Source organism: Musca autumnalis, unplaced genomic scaffold (genome assembly GCF_047663935.1).
Source record: "Musca autumnalis isolate F117 unplaced genomic scaffold, ASM4766393v1 scaffold_1, whole genome shotgun sequence".
Lineage (NCBI taxonomy): Eukaryota > Metazoa > Arthropoda > Insecta > Diptera > Muscidae > Musca > Musca autumnalis.
The window spans coordinates 165525237-165550374 of NW_027411644.1; the positions used below are offsets into that span (position 1 = coordinate 165525237).

A 25138-nucleotide genomic window follows, 5' to 3' on the forward strand; every position below is an offset into this window, starting at 1 on the left:
AAGTTGTCATTAAAAGTCATTACGACGGCCAGCAAAACGGACCGGAGTCTGCTAGTAATCAATATAAAATATTTTTTCATCAATTTATATATTATACTTCTCCAAAAAAATCAACCTTAACTTCGGGGAAGAATTTAATACTTACCGCCGTTCTTATTATATTAAATGTTTTACCATGTTGTTACATTTTTAATGCATATAAAACACTTTAATCTGTATACATTTTAAAGTTAAACGTTTATTTTATTTTACTTCACATTAACAAACAAGCAATGTAAATAGTTATAATAACATATACATATATAATCTCCCATCATTATAATTTTTTCGTATTTTAACTACTCAATTGACTGAATAAGAGTTATGTATGACATGGCTGCTTTCAAAATCTATAGACGAGAAAAATGAATTGTAAGCATTAACATCTTTATGGTGAACATTTCGAAACATGTAAGTGATCACCACATAAAAGGATTAACACAATTGTGCCTCCAATACGCATATATTTAAAATAATGACTTTAACTAATGTAATATTACATAATTACAACTTCAGATTGCATGGGTGCAAAACAGTTATGTATAGTAGAGCACCATAATGTCCTGTGCCGGTGCAATGTAGAATGAATTCATTTCGATATGGACTTTAATTCTCAATAGTAATTTGTAACCACCAAATATTGATCTTCATATTTATATTTTTATTTTTCCATAAAAAGGTTCCACGAACACTTTTTTGTTTTAACACCAGAACCAGGAACTTCTTAATCACCGAAATAATCTTATATGATTGAAAATTTTATAATGGAATACTCAGTTATAATATTGTTTCAAAAATTTATTTATATGGTAAAAAAATTCCTTTGCAATTCCATTTGAAAAAATTTCAATTTTTTTTTGCGAACACATCTACAATTGGTTGTATAGATATTAAGGAAACCATTCTGGTTTCAAATTTTTTCGCGTTCACAAAATTGGCCGATGCGCATAAAAGTTATAGCGGTTTTTATTCCCATATAAAGAAAAAATAGTTAAAAATGTCTTATTTGCTGTTATGATGAAAATATATGCATAAATCGTTAACATCATTCGATATCTATTCATAGATGTTTAAATATTTACTAAATTTATTTTTATTTTCACGGAAAACAACAAATAAAAAACAAATCCAAATTATCCTGTCCCATAGTTCATACAAGCCTACAGAAAATAAATTAAAAATATCTGCGGAATCTACACAAGGCGTAGAAAAATGTGAAATCAAATTTATAGACATTGGGTACATAAATTGCATATTACAGCAACAACAAAAGAGAAAAATTTATTGTTCGAAAATACTGTCGCAAATATATTTTTTGTCTAGCTTCGAAAAATTAGAAAAAAATATTTGGGAGTTCTCCAACTATTGCGCTAAAATCCAATACAATAACACTATGCAACACTGAAAATGTAAACAAGTTCTAGTATGCATTTTTTGAAAGTACATATTTAGACTACAAAAACCCTAGTAGGGTTTTGTCCTGTCAGATCCAGTTCGGATTTTATGTCCTCATCTAAACCGGGCTAAATCTACACTTTTTTGCATTTATCAGGCCTTTATCTCAGAAACGAATAGGAATTTGGCCTTGCTGTCTTTAGCAATATTGTAGCCCTAAACTAGTAGAATAAGGTAGCAGACGTCCTGGGCGACCAAGAAACACGTAGCGAAGAACGGTCCTGCATGAAATTGAAAAGCAAAATACAAACTTAGATAATTTAAAACATATTTGTAACGATAAAGTAAGATGGAATTCTTTTGTAGAAGCCCTATGTTCCCAAGTGGAATAAATAAAGGTTAAAAAAAAAATTGTAGAACTTATCTTTTGAAAAAACCAAATAAGAAAAACTCCATCTAGGGCATCAAAATCCATAAAATATAGAACATTTTACATAATTGCTGAAATTCTGGCCAGTATCGGCTAAACTATTGGGAGTTGAACCAAGTAACCTTTTGCAAAAATCTTCCAAATAAAATTCTCAATAATTCTTTAGAACATTCTGAAACTCTAAAATGCTTACTTCAAGTTGTTTCAGCGGTATTTTGCATCATATCTTTTACAACACGTATTTCAAACACAGTTCACACCAACACTTTATTCTCGCATTTCGGATTTCACAACGTTATTGACATTTTTATAAAATCGTCGTTGAAAAATGTACTGAAAACAACGGCATAGAGGCATTTTACAACAATGGCATGTTCTGATGAGTTGTGTATTACATTCCAAAAGAATATATTCAGAAAAAATTATTGGTTTTGGAGATACGGTGGGAAATGTATAAAATTTTTGCATATATTTTGAAATTTGAGGCAATAAATGTAGATTTTCGAGTTCATTATTTCTCCAAATAGTTTATTCTTGTCCTTACCTACAAATTTGCTTCAGAAGTCAGAAGAAGATTCGCATTGGTTTCAGACATATAGCCCCGAATTTCTTTAAAAACTCAATATTTAACCATGTTTAGATGGGGCCATAAAATCCGAGCTGGATCTGACACACAAAACCCAACTAGGGGGTCTTGTCGTTTGGGTCTGTACTTTCAAAAAATCCTCAGTTCGAATTGTTTGCACAAGATGACCTTAAAAATGTTGCTCTGTGTAATTAATGTGTTCTGCTAAAACTTCATCAAGAAATATGGTTTACCACAAAAAAAAAAAAAAAAGGATAGGAAATTAAGAGTAATATTGAAATTACAATCATTCAAAAAATGAGAAAATTAAAAATTAAATTCACGCGGGGTTCAAGTGAAATTGTATGACACTTGTAAATTATACACGCAAAAAATATTTTGTTTTTTTTTAAACTTCACGCGTCAATTTTTGGCCTTTAGACTCCAATTACTATGATGCTGTACGGAGCACACTCATGAGATGTACATTAAACGACGTAATAGCACGAATTCTATAAACCTGTTATGAGTTTTCTGGATTATTAAAGAAATTCAAAAAACCCCGAAATTCCGGCTTCAAAATGTCAACATCAATTTTTGGTGGATGCAGTGGATATATCGAAAAATCACACACTAGTATCATGTTGCCCATGGAATATTCTTTGAGTCTTTCTTTGGGCATAGGTCTATAAAATGTAAGGTTAAGCCAGAAATCGGAAGAGAACATAAAAACACTTGTGGCTTCAACCCATTTGTAACCATTTTTATACCCTCAGCGAGGGTATATACACTTTCATACGGGCAAAATGTGTCTCATCGAAATAAATTTAGACCCCAAGTATGTTTGGACGAAATGTGTTTGAGACAATTTGGAGTCGATTTAGCAATGTCCCTCCGTCTGTCTGTCTGGCTGGCTGGTGCGCACGATAACTCTCGAACGGGTGAACCGATTTGGTCCAAAATTTGACTTTCGTAATATTTTGACCAAACTTAGTTTAAGTCCGAAGATGGGTTATATCGGTCCACTCCTTCCGGTACCTCCCCCACAAAAGCTCGCAAATGTTCGGAAAATTTGTGCGCACTATAACTCTTGAAGGGAGTAACCGATTAGGTCCAAACTTTGCACATCGTGAAATTTCTACCAGACTTAGATGAGGTTCAAGTATGGACTAAATCGGTCCACTCCTTCGGGTACCTCCCACACAAAATTTCGGAAAAATTCAGTTTAGGACCTGTTATCGAATCTCTTTGATTTTTGTTGTACAACTTCTATTCTCTGCACGGCTTACGACGGTACATGTATCATTAGGGGCAAGTCTATACTTCCTGAGAAAATAGCCTGAAAGTTGCAAAAACCCCTATGACACCGTGTGTAGTGGTTGGAGCGCAAGACAACTCTCAAACGGATCAACCGATTTGGTCCAAAATGTGGCCTTCGTAATATTTTGTCCAAACATAGTTTAAGTTCGATCATAATCCATATCGGTCCACTCCTTCAGGTACCAGCCCCACAAAAGTTCAAAAATGTTCGGAAAAATTGTTCCGAAGGGAGTGACCGATTTAGTCCATACTTTACACATTCTAATATGTCTACCAGATATAGATCAGGTTCGAATATGGATTCTGTCTGTCCACTCCGGGTACTTATCACACAAAATTACGGATAAGTTCACTTTAAGACCTGCTCTCAAATCACTTTGATTTTTTTGAAGCAACTTGCATTCGCTGCCTCAGTTACGACGGTAAAAGTTTTTCAGGGGCAAGTCCATTCTTCTTGAGAAAACAGCCAGAAAAGTGTAAAAAAACCTATGGCACCATATGTAGTGGCTGGAGAGCACAATAACTCTCGAACTAACCGATTTGCAAAATTTGGCCTTTCTTATATTTTGTCATACTTTCAGTTTGAAGATAGGCAATGCCGGCCCACAACTTCCGGTAATTCCCCCGAATATTTAAAAAATGTCACTTAAAGAATTTTAGTCATACTCTATAGAATATGTTAACTGTTCCCGAATTCTGAAAGCGTGAAACTCGGATTCATTGATTGTAAAACATTTTTGGTTTTTACCATATAAGGTATAATAATAACTCAGGACCTTTACTTAGTTCCCCAAAGGAAATTTTCCACCCCTCCCTTAAGTTCCATTTTGTGTCACAGAGCTTGGTGAAATTGTATTTTTACATTTCTAATATTCAAACGCCATCTATTGTTTAAATATAAACATTAAAATATTAGAGCTTTGAAGCACTATTGCTATGTAAAGCGATTTACTTCACAGGGAACTTAATCATCTTCATCTTTAACATAATAAACACAGACATATTTATATTCATATTAACTATGCTAACAGCAATGGGTGAATATTCAGTACGTATCAAGTGTAATTTTAAATATCTTAACAAGCGGTAATCCAACCGTTATATTAAGAATAAAACGAATATTAGTCCTCTGGTTTTTTATGTTATGAATAAATAGAGTAGCTGCATTTATGTTGCGACTATTTCTTTTACATAATCCTCCAATTTCATATTGGTCATTTACTCAATAACTGACACATCTCTAGAAATCCAGTTCGAGAAGAAACGCGTTTTAAGTTGGCGGTTGAAATTTGACTTCCCAACACAAAAACTAAAATAGCTTCTTCGACCATATTTTGTAAACAGCTTGCCAGATATCAGTGCTAAATTTCTGTTCAAAATCAAGCATTTTAGTGCTTTATAAACTCACAAAAAAACTTTTTGTTGAATTATGCTAAGCTCGTAGTAAATGAGCTGTAACTGGTTGAGTCTTAAAGATATCAGCATCAAAATTTAACACAGGATAAAATTGAAGTCGTAGAAAAAATATAAATTCCTAACTAAGAAAACGCATTTTTTGAATTATGCCACTCTTTGAGTAAATTAGCCCCCCGAATCATGGGGGCTATGAACTTTATGTTATACATTTGAATACTGGATTATATAGTAGACACCCTAAGCATATCCGGAGTACCATATGAAGATCCTATGACTTCCCCCGATGACGTAATTACAGCTTAAAGTACTCAAAATATGCAATTGTTACAAGGTCCGTCGTATATTTTCTATATTTTTTTTGATATATACTCACCATAACTATTTCATAAACGATTTGTATCGAGCGTACAACATCTCTTTAATATATTAATGTCGAAAAACCCAACAAAAATATTTGTTTGTATCCGAAAATAACGAAAGTCTGGGTTAAATTCGTAAAAACCGATTTTGAGCTATATCTCAAAAACAAGAGCTGATGGAGAAAAACCGGGACCGGATTTGAAAATAACTCGCCGATTTCATCTAGAAACAACTGCAACTTCGGTTGAAACAAAAGTCCTGTTGACCAGTGTAATATAATAATTGTTCCACAAACATCCCATAAGGGACAAAGGAGACATCTCTCATATCAATGAGTACACCCCGATTCATATTTCCTGATATGGGGACCTACAGTTTATCGCCGAGTCCGAACGGAGTGCCCTAAGCCACCACTTGTAGAGAAGTTTTACATGACTGAAATACTCGGAAAATGTCGCCAACATTACTGAGGGGTATTTTTCCCACTTTTTGAAGTTATATTTTTTTTGATATATACTCACCATAACTATTTCATAAACGATTTGTATCGAGCGTACAACATCTCTTTAATATATTAATGTCGAAAAACCCAACAAAAATATTTGTTTGTATCCGAAAATAACGAAAGTCTGGGTTAAATTCGTAAAAACCGATTTTGAGCTATATCTCAAAAACAAGAGCTGATGGAGAAAAACCGGGACCGGATTTGAAAATAACTCGCCGATTTCATCTAGAAACAACTGCAACTTCGGTTGAAACAAAAGTCCTGTTGACCAGTGTAATATAATAATTGTTCCACAAACATCCCATAAGGGACAAAGGAGACATCTCTCATATCAATGAGTACACCCCGATTCATATTTCCTGATATGGGGACCTACAGTTTATCGCCGAGTCCGAACGGAGTGCCCTAAGCCACCACTTGTAGAGAAGTTTTACATGACTGAAATACTCGGAAAATGTCGCCAACATTACTGAGGGGTATTTTTCCCACTTTTTGAAGTTACCTGGCCGGGGAATCGGTCAACGGTGCAAAATACCTCTTAGTAATGTTGACGAAATTTCTTGAGTATTTCAGCCATGAAAAACTTCTCTACTAGTGTTGTCTTAGGGCACGCCGTTCGGACTTGGCGGTAAATTTTTGTATGTATAAATCCCAAAATTATACGCCAGCAGGAGGTCAGTGGGTGTCTTCACCTTTACCAAAAAAAACTTTAACGGTAGCGACACCGAGTACAGTTTGAAAAAAAAAACGTGGCGAAGCGACCACATGCTGCAATATATGGCACCTGTTCAACAAAAAGGTAGTAACTCAAACTTTTTCCATTTTTCAGTAGAGACAACAACTGTTGGTACATAAGTAGTAGTATGAAAAGTGAAATACCGGTATTTTTGACGAAAGAAAGACAAAGAAATGACAGATTTTTACAGTGGGTAGGGTAATTTTTTAATAAAAAGCTAAACTTTTTAGTTGAACAGGTGCGATATGTATAAAACAAGTGAGCAAAGGCTATAGTCGGGACGGGGCCGACCATGTGATACCCTACACCACTACCCCTGTGCATAAGCTTTTCACTGGTAAACATTTCTTTTAGGGAATATAAACCGACTACCACCAAAAATAATATGCCTCTTTGTCTCTGGGACCCCCATAAGCAACCAAAATTTCGTGACCATCCGATCAAAATTACGACCTGTAGCTTGGTTGCAAAAAAAAAAAAAATTGAAAAATTGGATGCATTACCGACTATTGTGGTATCTCCCTTGTTTGACCACCATCACCAACCTGCTTTACACCAATGTAAAGGTAATATTTTCTTCTTCCATTGACAGGCTTTGTCGTTGGAATACCCCTACTAGAAGCCAATATATTCACAAAGAATAAAACTTTGAATTTGTCTCCAAATGAGTTTTTCCCCATTCCGACCCCTAAATATTATCCGGCTATCACCAAAATCAATAGGCTTCTTCCTATGTGGGACCCGCATCAACTCCCAAAAAATTCGTGACGATCCGATTAAAATTGCGACCTGTAGCGTGATTACAAAAAATCGGAAATGGGATGCATTATAGGCTATTGCCATATCTCTGCTATTTGACCACCTATGACAACCAAATTTACATCGTTGTAAAGGTGATATTTTCTACTTTCCTTGCCAGATTTTGCTTTTGATATACCTCGTGAAGAAACAGAGATATTGCCTTTGAAATAAAACGTTGACCTTTCTCCAAATAAGTGTTTGCCCATTCCGACCTCTAAATATTATCCGACCATCATCAAAATCAATAGGCTTCTTTCTTTTTGGGACCCCCATTAACCCCCAAAATTTCGTGACCATCCGATCAAAATTGCGACCTGTAGCGTGATTACAAAAAAATCGGAAAATGGGATGCATTATCGGCTATTGCCATATCTTTGCTATTTGACCACCTACGACAACCTGCTTTACACCGTTGTAAAGGTGATATTTTCTACTTTCCTTTCCATGTTTTGCTTTTGATATACCTCTTAAAGAAACAGAGATATTGGCTTTGAAATAAAATGTTGACTTTTCTTTAAATAAGTGTTTGCCCATTCCGACCCCTAAATATTATCCGACCATCACCAAAATCAATATGCTTCTTCATCTGTGAGACCCCCATTAACCCTTTTCGTGACGATCCGATCAATATTGCGACCTGTAGCGTGATTTCCAAAAATATAGAAAAATGGGATGTATTACCGACTATTGCGATATCTCCGTTATTTGGTTACCTACGCCGACCTAGTTTGCATCATTGTAAAGACGGGATCTTCTACTTTCATATTGGATGCATTACCGACTATTGTGGTATCTCCCTTGTTTGACCACCATCACCAACCTGCTTTACACCAATGTAAAGGTAATATTTTCTTCTTCCATTGACAGGCTTTGTCGTTGGAATACCCCTACTAGAAGCCAATATATTCACAAAGAATAAAACTTTGAATTTGTCTCCAAATGAGTTTTTCCCCATTCCGACCCCTAAATATTATCCGGCTATCACCAAAATCAATAGGCTTCTTCCTATGTGGGACCCGCATCAACTCCCAAAAAATTCGTGACGATCCGATTAAAATTGCGACCTGTAGCGTGATTACAAAAAATCGGAAATGGGATGCATTATCGGCTATTGCCATATCTCTGCTATTTTACCACCTATGACAACCAAATTTACATCGTTGTAAAGGTGATATTTTCTACTTTCCTTGCCAGATTTTGCTTTTGATATACCTCGTGAAGAAACAGAGATATTGCCTTTGAAATAAAACGTTGACCTTTCTCCAAATAAGTGTTTGCCCATTCCGACCTCTAAATATTATCCGACCATCATCAAAATCAATAGGCTTCTTTCTTTTTGGGACCCCCATTAACCCCCAAAATTTCATGACCATCCGATCAAAATTGCGACCTGTAGCGTGATTACAAAAAAATCGGAAAATGGGATGCATTATCGGCTATTGCCATATCTTTGCTATTTGACCACCTACGACAACCTGCTTTACACCGTTGTAAAGGTGATATTTTCTACTTTCCTTTCCATGTTTTGCTTTTGATATACCTCTTAAAGAAACAGAGATATTGGCTTTGAAATAAAATGTTGACTTTTCTTTAAATAAGTGTTTGCCCATTCCGACCCCTAAATATTATCCGAACATCACCAAAATCAATATGCTTCTTCATCTGTGAGACCCCCATTAACCCTTTTCGTGACGATCCGATCAATATTGCGACCTGTAGCGTGATTTCCAAAAATATAGAAAAATGGGATGTATTACCGACTATTGCGATATCTCCCTTATTTGGTTACCTACGCTGACCTAGTTTGCATCATTGTAAAGACGGGATCTTCTACTTTCATAGTCATAGGCTTTGCTTTTGGAAAGTTTGCAACCAAAGCTGTGATATTTGTCAATATAATTAAAATCGCAGAAATGAAAATTGGGGTTTTATTTGCTACTATAGCGATATCTTCGTTGTTTGATCACCTACGAGCACCTACATCATTAGAAAGGTGATATTTTCTGCTTTTATTGTCAGGTTTTGCTTTTGGTATACCCCATATAGAAGCTGAGATATTGGTTTTGAAAAAAAACATTGTCTTTTTATCTACCTAAGTTTTTTGCCCTTTCCGACCCCTAAATATTATCCGACCATCACCAAAATCAATAGGGTTCTTCCCCTCCGGGACCCCCATCAACATCCAAAATTTCGTGACGATCCTATCAAAATTGCGGCCTGTAGCGTGATTAAAATGTTTAGATGGACAGACGGAAAGACTGACGGACGGACACACATAGCCAGATCGACTCAGCTCGTCGAGACATTAATTTTGATATATATAAGTATGGGTCTACGACCATTATTTCGATGCGTTACAAACTTTTTGGCCAAAACCAACTTATAATACCCTCCCCACATAGTGGTGTAGGGTATAAAAATCCAATTGGACAATTAATACGCCTGGGCTCCACGTAATTCGCCATAATGCACAAACTGGGAATTTCTCTGTCATGATAGAGACAATTATAGCATGTGAGGAATATTTGGTTCTCTACAGAAAACCGACTTTATATTAGGCAGTAGCCCCGTTATCTACCAAACTCATTATTGCAATTTGGATCAGTGGAAAGGTCAGTCGTTATTTTTGCATATGTAGGCTACTTTGGCGGTATATGCCCTCCAGAAAGTAAAATATGGACCAAATATAAAATGATTATATTTTTCATACAAAAGTAATGGTCCGTTTCACCCGCTAAATAATATCAGGTCTCCATTCAAAATTGTACTCATCTTCTTCGACCTAAAGTCTTACCTCGTTCAAAATTTTGTTACTATTGAGTTATAATTGCGACCACTAGCGTGTTTATTATTACAATATAAACAAATAATTGAATATATAAGGCTGCAACTCTGTTATCTTATCATGTAGACCAACAAAATTAGTATCAATAGAAAGGTCAAAAGTTTATTTTCCAAGTATTGTAGCTTACTTACCCGGAATATGTCTTCCAAGAATAAAGATATAAGCTGTATATTAAAAATTTTCACAATTTTCACACAAAAGTTGTGGTCCATTTAACCCTCTAAATATTATCTGAGCATCATCTCAAATTGCAAGGTTCTTCTTCGTCATATACCCTTACCTTGTTTAAAATTTCGCGTTGATCGGACTATTATTGCGACCTACTGAGCCGCTACAAAATTGGATAAAAATTATGTTTTTGGTTCATTTCGACCGCTAAATATGTCACGATCATCACTTGACAGCGGAATCCTATGCAAATGCATATATGGTTAGGATGGTCGTAGAGAAAATCTGATTAGACAGAAACTCGTTTCATTACAAATTAAAACAAATTAGGCCCAGAAATTTTTGCATATTTTGCATATCGTGCATATTTTGACATATTTGTACATATCTGCATAAAATGTGCATATGCAAAACCATATGCAAAAATATATTCAAGGATTTGTGGTCTAAATATCCCACCGAAATGGCTGCAATTTGGTAGTAAGTCTTCGTTAGGGGTATGCAACTTTACAACTGAAATCTGTCCGCATAGGTCCACGTCTTCAAATAGCCTCCGTAGAACGGTACCTACCGATATCCGGTATTTTGAAAGTTGTGGCTTCAATATCCCTCCGAAATGGCTGAAATTTGGTATTAAGTCTTCCTTGGGGGTATAAAACATTTCACCCGAAATTTATCGGTATAGGTCCACGTTTTCATATAGCCCCCATAGAATGGTACCTCCCAATTTTCGGTATTTTGAAGGTTGTGGCCTCAATATCCCACAGAAATGACTGAAATTTGGCATTTTGTCTTCGATGTGGGTATAAAAATTTCCACCTGAAATTTGTCGGTATAGGTCCACGTCTTCATATAGCCCCCATAGAACGGTAACTCCCGATTTACGGTCATTTAAAGGTTGTGACCTCAATATCCCTCCGAAATGGCTGAAATTTGGTATTAAGTCTTCCTTGGGGGTAAAAAACTTTCCACCTAAAATATGTCGGTTTGGGTTCAGGCCTTCATATAGCCCCCATAGAACGGTACCTCCCGATTTTCGGTATTTTAAAGGTTGTGGCCTCAATATCCCTCCGAAATGGCTGAAATTTGGTATTAAGTCTTCCTTGGGCGTAAAAAACTTTCCACCTAAAATTTGTCGGTTTGGGTTCAGGCCTTCATATAGCCCACATAGGCGATACCTCCCGATTTTCGCTTTTTTTAAGGTTGTGGCTGTGGTTATATATTTATATATTTTATCGACTTGTCTGAAGAGAATTTTAAACAGAAATATTATTATATATATTATTGAAATATTTGTTGCATAAGAAAATATGTAAAATGCATAAATTTTACATATGCAAAAATTTATGCATTTTGCATAATTTTGCATATGTCATATGATTCGATTGCAATGTAATCAGAAGCCAAAAATATGCCCAGTCCCAAAATTTTACATAAATCGGACCAAAAATAGGGGTTGCATAAAATTCCGCTGTCTAATCATCACCAATAAAAATAGCGATCTATTCCGGTCTGAACCCGACCTCCATATAAAATTTATGAAAAATGGTGTTACATGACAAAACAAACTTATAATACCCTTCCCACATTGTGGAGATGGGTATAATTATTTGTTTTGGAGAACACCATAAATGCCAAAGGACATCAAATTATGCTCGAAAATAAAAAAATACTTTAAATCCTCTAAATGCCAAATGAAATCCAAATACATATGTATCTTAAATCGGTAGTGGACCTATGTCCACAACTTTTGGCAGAAATGTGTTTTGATCACTACGAATCCTTAATGCAGCCAAGATCATCCATGTACGTTAACGTGACTGCAACAACAACACATGTTCTTTTTATTCTCATCTGCCGTGGTTTAGCAAAGCAAAGACTCGCTCAGAGAGACTAACGCACAAAATATTTTGAGCACAGCCGCCTTAATGATAAATTAGACCCAATTTATACCGAAAATGTTGATAAAAACATAGAAATACCTGTAATCGAGCGGTACCGATTAATGGGGGATATACCAAAATGTGGACCTATGTCCACAATTTTTAATGGAGAAGTTTGTTGATAACTGGTAACCTTAAATTCCAAATTACAACCAATTTAGGCCGAACATGTAGATAATAACTTCAAAGTACCCGAAATCGGATGTTATCGGTATATGGGGGCTAACTAAAACGTAGGCATGTGTCTAAATTTTTGTTGGAGAACAATTTTGCCCACTTTTAACCTCAAATGGCAATGTTATTTGCCGAAAATATCGATAAAAACTTCAATTTTCTTTCTTGACCACTATGAACCCTTAAATACTTGTAGTCGGACTATACCGCCATATGGGTTCTATTCCATAACGTTTACCTATAACCACAATTTTTAGTGGGGAACTTTCGTGATCACTAGTCAGAAAATGTAGCTAGAAACCTCAAAAAACCTGAAGTCGGACGGTATCGTTATGTTTGGCCTATTCCAAAACGATGACTTATATCCACAATTTTTATTGTAGAAGTTTTTTGGCCACTTTGAACCCTAAGTGTCAAATTACAGTTAAAACTGTCGATAAAACCTTTAAAATACTTGAACCTTCAATATACTTGATATTCGGGCTATACCGTTATATGGAGCTATTCCAACACGTGAACGTATATATGTCTAAAATGTTTGAGGCAGACGTTTTTTTACCATTTTGAACCATAAATACCAAATTACATCCAATCTGGGCCGTAACAGTTGATAACAAGTAAGAACGGCTTTAAGTTCGGACAGGCCGAACTTCTTATACCCTCCACCACGAACTGTATTGAAGTGAATAGGAACAATTAGTTTAATTTAGTTTATGAAAGTACTAAGCTCTTCCTTTTATTGCAGGAGTAGTACATACATACATATGTATATTCCAACAGACAATACTCCCTTTAAACAGCTCATATGGGGCGACATCGTTGTTCTTTCCAAAACATGGACCAATATTTAAAATTTTCAGAATTGAGCGAAACATATAAAATTGGACTTGGATTGTAAACAACATCGGGAGTAGCGTTCTATGGAGGCTGTATAAAACGTTGACTTGTACCGATAAATTTCTGGAGGAAAGTTTCGTAACTACAGCGAAGACTATATACCAAATTTCAGTTATTGCCGTTGAATAATGTGTCTAAAACTTTCAAAATACCGAAAATTGAAAGGGACCTTTCTATGGGGGCTACATAAAAAATCATGGAACAATACCGGAAAATTTCAGGTGGAAAGTTTTATAACACCAACGGAGACTAAATATTAAATTTCATCCGTTTCGATGGGATATTGATGGCACAAACTTCAAAATACCAAAAATCGGGATCTACGCTACTATGGAGGCTATTTGAAGACATGGACTTATACTGATAATTATCTTTTGCACTATTTTATACACCCATTTAAAATAAAAATTAAAGTTTAAATACTAAATTTCAGTCATATCGGTGGTATATTGAAGCCACAACTTTCAAAATATGAAAATCGGGAGGTACCGCCCTATGGGGGTTATCTGAGGATGCGACCTATCCCGGCAAATTTCTGGTGAACTGTTTCATACCCCTATCAAAGACTTAATATCAAATATCAGCTATTTCGGTGGAGAATTGAGGCTACAACCTTGAAAATACAGAAAATTGGGAGATAGTGTTCTATGGTGGCTATATGAAGGCGTGGTCCTATACCGACAAATTTAAAGTGGAAAGTTTTATACCCCCAACGGAGACTAACTACAAAATGTTAGTAATTTCGATCGGATATTGAGCACACAACCTTCAACATACCGAAAATCGGGAGGTACCGTTCTATGGGCGCTATATGTAGACATGGACCTATACCGACAATTTCAGGTGGAAAATTTTGAAGATATGAAAGCAAGATACAAAAAGCTGCTAGAAATACAGTGATAATATTAGCATTTATGATAGTAAACGGCGATATAATAGATTATGTCATCATGGCGATTGGTTTCGGCTGAAGCAAATGGTAAAGAATAAAGGACAACTACATATGAAATAGGTCGTCCCTGCTTCTTTCGATTGGAAAATAATTGCGGCCTTTAGAGTAATTTCATGAAAATTCGCTTTGGTTCATTTACAAATTCCTATGAACGTTAACCGATCGCCATAAAATTTCATATTTAAGGGTTTTGGATGAAATCGAAGAAAATTTGGGGGGTGAGTATTTCAATAATAAATGTTGTTGTTTTGGGTCACCCTAATATTTATATGTATATGTTCAATAGTATTATGACTTCTTTACAACCTCATATCCCTGTTTCATATTTTGATAAGCTTAGAATAGACTAGATAAAATCTTAAAGCCTGTTTTTGTAAAAATGCTTGCCTGTCACACGAACCGTTCGTACTTAAACGTATACGTTCAAAATTTGGTTCTTGTAAAATTTTACGAAGCATTCGTCTCTATCTAAAAGATTTCGTCTATTTCGGAACAGCTTTCATATTTCATGATTTCCATAATGCTCATTTTGTGAATTTTCATCTGCATCTATACGTAATATGTGCTGTTTGATGGCAACCCCGATAAACAGATGACAAACAAAAAAAGAAGACAACAATTTAAACAAATTTGTCAAAAAATAATTCACATAATATGAAGAATCGGCGGTACTTCTCCTTCTGTGCTTCTGTGACAAAAAATGGCTTTCCCCACCAGTTTTCATGCGTCAAGGGCTATGAAAACCAAATTGTGTCTTCGTTCATGAAATCGACGAACGAATGGGCAAAAACTTTTTACAAAACCAGGCTGTTAATCATAATATGATTCGATAAAAAAGCTTGCGCACAAAACACCTTTAAAGTTTTTAATTTTCAGAACTTTGCTAAAGTAAGCAGATATATCACTGAAAACAACCATTAGGGATACACGACATAACCAAAACAAGTGAGCCAAGGCTATAGTCGGGTCGGGGCCGACTATGTGATACCCTACACCACTAAGCTTTTGACTAATAAAATTCAAAATATTAAAATTGGGATAGCTTAGCGCCTTTGCTCTAAATGTCTTCATTAACACATGTAAATTTTTTTGCAACGAATTTAAGTGCATCGACAATACAACCCAAAAAAAATGGAGAAGTGGGATGTATGCCAACCATCAATAGGCTTCTTTCTCTGTTAGACCCTCATCAACACCCAAAATTTCGTGAGGATCCGATCAACATTTCGTAGTGTGATTGCACAAAAATGGAAAAAGGGATGCATTACCGACTATTGCGATATCTCTGTTGTTTGACCACCTATGACAACCTCCTTCACATCGTTGTAAAGGTGATATTTTCTACTTTCCTTGCCAGGTTTTGCTTTCGATATACCTCCTACAGAAGGGAGATATTAACTTTGAAATAAAACGTTGGTCTTTTTTCCAAATATTTTTTTTTTGTCACATTCCGTCCCCTCAATAATAACCGACCATTATCAAAAATCAAAAGGTTTTTTCCTCTGTGGGACCCCCAATAACACCCAAAATTTCGTACGATCCAATTAAAATTGCGACCTGTAGCGTGATTTCCAAAAAAGTAGAAAAATGGGATGTATTACCGACTATTGCGATATCTCCGATATTTGAATACCTACGCCAACCTGCTTTACATCATTGTAATGATGGAATTTTTTACTTTCATTGTCAGACTTTGCTTTTGGAAGGTCCCGAACCAAAGCTGTGATATTCGTCATTAGTATTAAAATCGTAAAAATGAAAAGTTGTGTTCTATTAGCGGCTTTTGCTATATCTTCGTTGTTTGACAACCTAGGACAACCTACGTAACATCGTTGCAAAGGTGATATTTTCTACTTTCATTAGCAGGTTTTGCTTTTGATATACCCCTTTTAGAAGCGGAGATATTAGCTTTGAAATAAAACGTTGACTTTTTCTCCAAATAAGTTTTTTGCCCATTCCGACCCCTGAATATTATCCGACCATCACCAAAATCAATAGGCTTCTTTCTCTGTAGGATCCCCATTAGCCCCCGAAATTTCGTGACGATCCGATCAAAATTCCGACCTGCAGCGTGATTTCCAAAAAAGTGGAAAAATGGGATGTATTACCGACTATTGCGATATCTCCGTTATTTGGTCACCTGCGCCGACCTAGTTTACATCATTGTAAAGATGGGATCTTCTACTTTTATAGCCAGGCTGTGCTTTTGGAAAGTCCCCAACCAAAGCTGTGATATTCGTCATTATAATTAAAATCGCAAAAATGAAAATTTGGGTTTTATTTGCGACTATTGTGATATCTTCGTTGTTTGATCACCTACGAGAACCTACTTTACATCATTAGAAAGGTGATATTTTCTACTTTTATTGTCAGGGTTTGCTTTTGGTATACCCCGTATAGAAACTGAGATATTTGCTTTGGAAAAAAACGTTGTCTTTTTATCCACATAAGTTTTTTTTATCCACATAAGTTCTTCCCCTCCGGGACCCTCATCAACACCCAAAATTTCGTGACGATCCGATCAAAATTGCGACCTGTAGCGTGATTACAAGGTTTAGATGGACAGACGGACAGACGGACGGACTGACGGACGGACACACATAGCCAGATCGACTCAGCTCGTCGAGACATTCATTTTGGTATATATAAGTATGGGTCTACGACCATTATTTCGATGCGTTACAAACTTTTTGGCCAAAACCAACTTATAATACCCTCCCCACATAGTGGTGTAGGGTATAATGATATATCGTTTTTTTTTTCTTACTAATTTTATCATCATATCATATCATTACATACATACATATGTATATGGTAATATTCAAAAAAGTTTTACAATCGTTGAAGTTGAGGTTAACCATTTAATAAGTCGCGAACTGTTAATATATTTTATAAAATATGAATATATTTATATTAACTGAAGTGTTTTAGCCACGATCTCATAATATGGACCATAACAAATAATTTTCGTGGAAGCTGCGTTGGAGGTAATACGTATAAAAAATGGGAAAAATGTGTTGAGGTAAACATGTTTTTTTGTGTTCTTTCTTGATTTCTGGCCAAACCACGCAAAATTCAAACCTGTGCTCAAAGAAAGAACTAAAGAATACCCCTTGGGCAACATGGTTCTTGTGTATGACTTTTGGATATATACACTGCATCCCCCTAAAATCGATGCTGACATTTTGAAGTTTTGATTCAGTGTTTTTCGAATTTTTCTTATAATTAGAGGGTGCAACTAGATAAAAATCGAAACTAGTTTATAGGATTGTAGAACTCGCGATTCCACGTCGTTCGATATATATCTCATGAGTGTGCTCCGTACAGCTTCCTAGTAATAGGAGTCCAAAGGCGAAAATTTGGTGCGTAAATTTTATGAAAAAAAAACTATTTTTTGGCTTTAAAATTTACAACTGTCGTACAGGTACCCCTGAACCCCGCGTGATTTTAGTTTTTTTTACGTGCCGGATCTAATAGGCCCTTCCGCGTTCGAATCCATCCACTAAAACGCCGGATATAGATATCTTGAAAGTAGGAAAATCTGCAAAAATATATTTTGACAATTCCGGGAATTGAACCGCGATTTTCTTTGATTATTTTTACATAAATGTAATCCTTTATACGCGATTATTATATTTGCCAAAAAGGTGTGTCAAAAATTACAAAGATTCGGGAGTAATATTCCTATTTATCCCAAAATAGAATGTGTTGGCACATCCACAGTTCTTGACGAATATGTCTAAAAATCGCGTAATTTTTTCCCACTTGAAGGTGTTTTGAATAGTAGGATGCAACTTATGGCACACTTTGGCCGCTGAATAAAACATGGAAAATCCATGCATATTAATAGACATGGACTCCCTGTATCCGAAAAGCACATACACCTCAACTGATTTAAACGGATTCGCGAATTTTTGTGTTTTTTCTTTGGTTGTAATTTCATTATTACGCTCTACTATTGCTTATCGCAAAAAGCAAATATACTTTCACTAACAAATTATTTTCCTTGTAATAGTTTTAGCAAAATACTTCAGGTTTTGTATGGAAATAAATGAATTAAATAAAAAAAAAATTAGCGAAATAGTAGAATAACTCCCAAAAATGTTTCTCCAATTTTTCGCATTAAACCAAAAAATATATTTTTGAAATAACAATAAGTTTTCGTCTTTTGTTGTTGCTGTAATATGCATGCAATGAACCCAATCTTTATAATTTTGGTCTCACATTTGTCTATGCGTTGCACAGTGTTCGATTTTCGAAAAAACCTGGCCAAAACTCTAAAAATGGATGGATCTCGGCCAAACCTGGGTTTTTATTTTTTTCGGCTCGCTGGTTTCAGTTTTCATATCATTTAACCCTCAAGTGGTCATTTAAGGGGTCATTTTGGTCCCTCCTCCTATAAAATGTGATCTTATCGGATCAAAATATTCTACAAATTTGTTCGCCATCAATTTTTAGTATAGGTCCTAGAATACACCAAAACTCTATATCTTACCTTTGCTCCAGAAATATGAAAATTAGAAAAACATTTTAGGGTTAATGTCGTACTTCATCAAAGTTTTGGCCAAATTGTCATACAAAACATGAGTATAGCAGAATGGTGTCAAAGACAAATATTTCTCCCGCTAAATTTCATTATGAGTCATCAATGAAATGAAATTTGTAAGGTACTAAATAATTAAGAAAACAATTTTTTTTTAAATTTTACAACCAAATTTTCAAATATTTTTTCATATTATTTTTGATCATTTAAAAAAGTTTAAATTAATATGATGATTATAAATAGGGTGAAAAGGACCATTTTATATACATACATGATATATATGTAATTGCTTCGTTTACTATTAAAATACACACAATAAGTCAATACTATTCGCTGTCAGACTAGTACTCGTCTGATGATCCAGAATCTATATTGGGGTTTACAGGTACTACCTCAGCATTCCCAATGACGTTAGTAGATAATAATTTAATAGCAGCTGAGGATAGCTTTTTGTTTCTTTTTGGAGGGTTTGAACGCAGACTTGAAATGAGAGGATCTGAGGATACAAGTAACCAATTCATTATATCTGTCATTGTGTTTATTCTAGAAGATTTTCGAGAAAAGTTTTCCCGATATTTCTTAATATCCTTATTCCTAGACTCCTGAGCTTTTTCGGAAAGGTGACCGATGGGCAGTGGTGCCCACTCAATAATGAGAAAACCATGGATGAGTACTTCATGAATTGATGTGGGCATGTAATACCACGGATACGTGTTTATTAATAATGTTGCAGTATCCAAGCAATACTGCTTAAAAAGATTTATATCTACTGCGAAACCACAAGATAAAACTTGCATTATAACGTGTGCTCGGTTAAGGCATTCGCGATATTTAAATTACGCTCATATTTTTTAAATATTTTAAGGATGCATGAACAGGTTGAATTTTATTAAAACAAGTTGCAAACTAAACTTTTTTTATTCTTTCTGATTTTCCGCGAAATTTACAATTTTTTTACTAAAGTTATGGCACCTCAGTAATCATATAGTACGTAGGAAGCCATTAGTTAACACTGTTTCTCAATATAATGAGTAGCGTTCTTTTAAGATTTTTTTCTTATTATCAGAATTGAAACCGCCATGACTTTTGCGCGCAATAACCGAAATTAGAATCTCGAACAGATTTGAGAAAGGGAATGTTTTCTCAATCCATGTACCAAAAATTTTTCATGTAGCTTAAAAAATTTTTTAAACTTTTTTTCGATGGAAAGCTAAAAAATTTTGTCTTTTCTTCATGTACCTGAAAGACAAAATATCACATAAAAACGAAAAGTGCAAAAATGTGCAGGATGTTTCGATGGAAATTGGTAAAAAACTCTTCCCTTTTTATGAAATGATAAGTTACACAGCCCAACTCGATCTTACTCATAACTATTTTCATTATTTTTTGTGAAAATTGATCTTAAAAAAATTAATAAGTACGGACATCAATTATTAAAGAACGCACAATTCATTGGCGACACTGAGCATCATAAATACGTTTCACATACCTTTCATTACAATTACGAAAAGAAAATTTTTAATAACCGTTGTTTATTTCGCATATTATCATAGATTTATAAACATCTTAAATATTAAAAAAAAAATCCAAATAGGGTCACTTTGACCTGGTTTTATACCCACTTATTAAACAAGAAATGTATGTATTTTTTATAACTACACGCACTGGGATCCTATTAACAATATCTGACCCTTTTTAGTGTAAATTGATAAAAAAAATTTTTTCGATTTTTGGCCAGGTTTTTTCGAAAATCGAACACTGTGCGTTGTCTAGATTCTGTACGTATTTTTAATTTATTTTTTAGAGATTTTTATGGACTCTGAATTAGAATAAATAAAGTTTACCCCAAGATTTCTTCATTATTTTTTTTATTTTCCGTGAAAATAAAAATAAATTTTGCAAATATTTTAGCATCTGCGGATAGATATCAAATTCTGTTAACGATTTATGTATACATTTTTTTATTACAACCCAAAGGGAGTTTTTAAATATTTTTTCTTTATAAGGGAACAAAACCCCCTATAACTTTTGGGTGCAGCATCCAATTTTGTGAACGCGAACATATTTGATACCAATAAATTTAATTTTTTTTCAATGGTATTGAAAAGGAACTTTGAAATTTACCATATATCTTTTTTATCATCTATATATATATAAAATTCTTCGAGTCTGCCATGATGTTCGAAATTAAACTCCTCCGAAACGGCTGGACCGTATTCCACGAAATTTTGTATGTGGAGTTTTTAGGTCTGAGAATAGGTTTTTAGCTATTTTTTATACTGGTCAGTTGAGTGACCAGGGTACCTTCCCCACATTTTTTTAAGAAAACGTGAAATCAAAGATATTTTTTAACATATTGTTTAAAAATTGCTTGCAATACTATGGTAATTATTGTCTTGATCCTGAATGGTTATCCCGGAAGTGAAATATCGCGGTCAGCCCAATTTTTCAAAATTGTATAATTAGATAATATACTTAATTTTAGTAAGCGTGACTACAAAAACGCTATAAGCACTGGCTTCAATAAGTGGGAATGCGCTTATTAGCTTTGGTCACTAAAACGGGCCAACAATGTTGTGTGTCTATAATATATCTAAATGTATGTCAAGTTCTTTTAGACTGACATGATATTCTAAATTAAACTTCCGAATCGGCTGGACCGAATTTGATGAAATTTTGTTTGTAGGTTCATAAGGTGGGAGAATACCGAAAATGGAGTGGGTGGAGGGCCTGCGCTACATCGCGTTTTAACAAATCGCGAAATCTCGGAGATTATTAGGCATATTAGTATTCAATACATCAGCAATGGTGGCCTCTGCCATTAATGGATGTTTTGGAAGCAGAATGCAGCGATTACGTCCAATTTTTGAAAACTTTATTCTTATTGCAAACACGCCATGAACGTTGACTTCAGTGCTTGGAATAACTCGATCAAGATCACGTTTTTTATGCAGCAAAGTCTAAATAGCATTTTGAATTCATTTTTCATGAATCACTGATGTTTACATGTTTAGGAAATTAAAATAATAACGTATTCAGTGAATCAGCACTTTGTTAACAAGAAGTAAAAACGGCGTTAAGTTCGAACTTTTTTACCATTAACCACAATTTATATTGAAACCAGATTTTAGCCATTTCGGTTGGATAATGTGGCTGAAACCTCCAAGGGCGACTAAATACCAAATATAGCCATATCGGTTGAATAATGCGGCTAAAACCTTGCATATACTGAAAATCGGGAGGTACCGTTCTATGTAGTCTATATAAAAACCTAAACATGTACCGAATAGTCTATGTGGGAATGTCTTCTACCCACAACGAAGACTAAACACCAAATTGTAGTCACGACGGTGGAAAACCTTTAAACTGTTCTATGGTAGCTATATCAGAACGTGGACTTACGTATGTTTACGACCCCGACGGATATGAAAAACAATAATTTCTGGGTGAAAATTAGGCAAAACCTCTATACTATAGAGGTACGTGAGGTACCGTTCTATGGGAGCTTTATCAAAAAGTGGACCTGTAGCGACAATTCTCTGCAGGAGTATTTACGACCCCCAACGGACACCAACAAATCAAATTATAGCCATTTCAGTTTAATAATTTGGCTAAAATCTTGAAAATACCCAACATCGGGTGCTTTATCAAAAACTGGACACAGAATGGCAATGCTTATACCCCAAGGAAGAATAAATCCCATTTAATGGTAAATACCGAAAATCGGGTGGTACAGTTCCATGGGGATTATATCAAAACGTGGACCGGTAAAACCCATTTCCAATACCAAACATCCTAGGAGAAATTCATTACAAAGTTCAATGTTAAATATTGCGGGCTGTATCTTGATTTCAGCTGAATTTCAGCTATATTAACTCATTTTTATTCTGATCAAAAAAAATTGAAGTGCTACAAACGAAAACAAAAAGTTAGTTATACCCTTCATCTTATGGTGGAGGGTATAATTAAAAGAATTTTCTATTTTAAATCTGGAGATACAATTACATGAGAGTTTTGCTAAAAAAAGAAGAATGCATATTTAGGTCAATTTGGTTCGAGAATCGCAACATTTCATTCGTAATTCGATTATTCTATATGTAATTCAAAGTATTCCATTTGTAATTCGACTATTGTATTTGTAATTCAAATTATTCCATTTGTAATTCGAATTATTCCATTTATAAAATTATTTCATTCATAAAAAGGAAAGGAACAAATGGAATAATTCGGATTACAAATAAAATAGTTCGAATTACAAGTAAAATAAGTCGAATTACAAATGGAATAATTCGAATTACAAATATAATAATTCAAATTACAACAGATAAATTCGAATTACAAATGGAATAATTCGAATTACAATTGAAATGTTTCGAATTACAAATGCAATTCTCGAATTACAAATAAAAAGATACGAATCAAAAATGGAATTCTCGAATTACAACTAGAATGATTCGAATTGAATCTGAAAAGGTGTAGATATATAAATATGTAGATGGGTTATAAATGTTTATACGGGAAACTAAAAACGGGCCAGCAACGCGGACCGGGACAGCTAGTATACGTATAAAGCTTTATTTCATATATCATATCAATTGAAAGTGGTTTGTGCGTGACGTTTTTATTCCCTTAACCATAGCATGGTGGGCATATTAAGTTTGTTTTTCCGCTTGTAACGCATTGAAATAATCACTTGCGACCCTAAATTCTTGATCAGGATAAAATCCTGAGTAGACTTAGCCATGTCCGTCTGTTGTAATCACTCTAGCGTCCGCATAAAATTGAACGCTAGATTTTTGCACCCAAGTGTCTTTCTTCCGTAGTTCGAAGATGGGCTATATTGGCCCATGTTTTGGTATAGCTCGCATATAACGGTACCTCCCGATTTTCAGTATTTTGAGAGTTTTAGCTAAAATTTTTAACGGAACAAGCTGTAATTTGACATTTAATGTTTTTAGGGGACACAACACTACTCCACCAAAAAATGTCCACATAGGTCCATGTTTAGGTATATTTAGGTATAGCTCCCATATAACGGTACCACCCGATTTTCTGTATTTTGAGGATTTTATTTACAATTTTAACTGAACTACCTGTAATTTGACAATTGAGGGTTCCAGTGGTCACAAAACATCTCCTCCAAAAATTTTCATCGTATGTAGGTTCACGTTTTGGTATAGCCCCTCTATAACGGTACCTCTCGCGTTTCGGTATTTTGAGAATTTTAGCTATAATTTTTAACAGAACTAGCTGTAATTTGACATTTGAGGTTCTCTGTGGCCACGAAACTTCTTCACAAAAAATTGTCAACACAGGCCCATGTTTTGTTATAGCCCCCATATAATGGTATCTACTGATTTTCGGTATTTAGAGGGTCTTAGCTACATTGTTTGCAGGGAGTAACCGTTAAATTTCAACCAGACTTAGATGAGGTTCCAATACGGACTCAATCGGTCCACTCTTTGGGTACCTCCCACACAAAATTTCGGAAAAATTCGGTTTAGGACCAGCACTTGGTTTAGGACCAGCATTTTCTCTTCCTGAGAAAATGGACTGAAAGTTGCAAAAAACCACTATAACATCGTGTGTAGTGGTTGGAGCGCAATATAACTCTCGAACGGATCTGCCGATTCGTTCCAAAATATGGCCTTCGTAATATTTTGTTCAATCTTAATTTAAGCTCCAAGATAACCCATATCGGTGCACTCCTTCAGGTACCTCCCCCACAAAAGTGCAAAAAAGTTCGGAAAAATTATGCGCACGATAACTCTTGAAGGGAGTGACCAATTCGATCCATACTTTACAAATCCTAATATATCTACCGGATAAAAATCAGGTTTTAATATGGGCTATATTTGTCCACTCCTTCGGGTACCTCCCACACAAAATTCCGGATAAGTTCATTTTAAGGCCTGCTCTCGAATCACTTCGATTTTTGTTCATGCAACTTGCGTTCGCTTCCTCAAATACGACGGTAAAAGTTTTTTTCAGGGGCAAGTCCATACTTGTTCCTTCGGGTACCTCCCACACAAAATTTCGGAAAAGTTCG

At 35.0% G+C, this 25138-nt stretch overlaps 1 protein-coding gene across 1 annotated transcript in view; it reads right to left on the reverse strand.

Annotated features, from left to right (window-relative positions):
* Positions 1–218: 218 nt before the first annotated feature.
* The window catches only part of Or82a (Odorant receptor 82a), a 29314-nt gene continuing 4394 nt past the window's right edge, over positions 219–25138 (reverse strand). The window contains exon 6 of the mRNA XM_073958858.1: positions 219–389. Coding sequence (XP_073814959.1) covers positions 339–389 — 51 coding nt within the window. The 3' untranslated portion in view covers positions 219–338. The remainder of the gene's footprint in view (positions 390–25138) is intronic.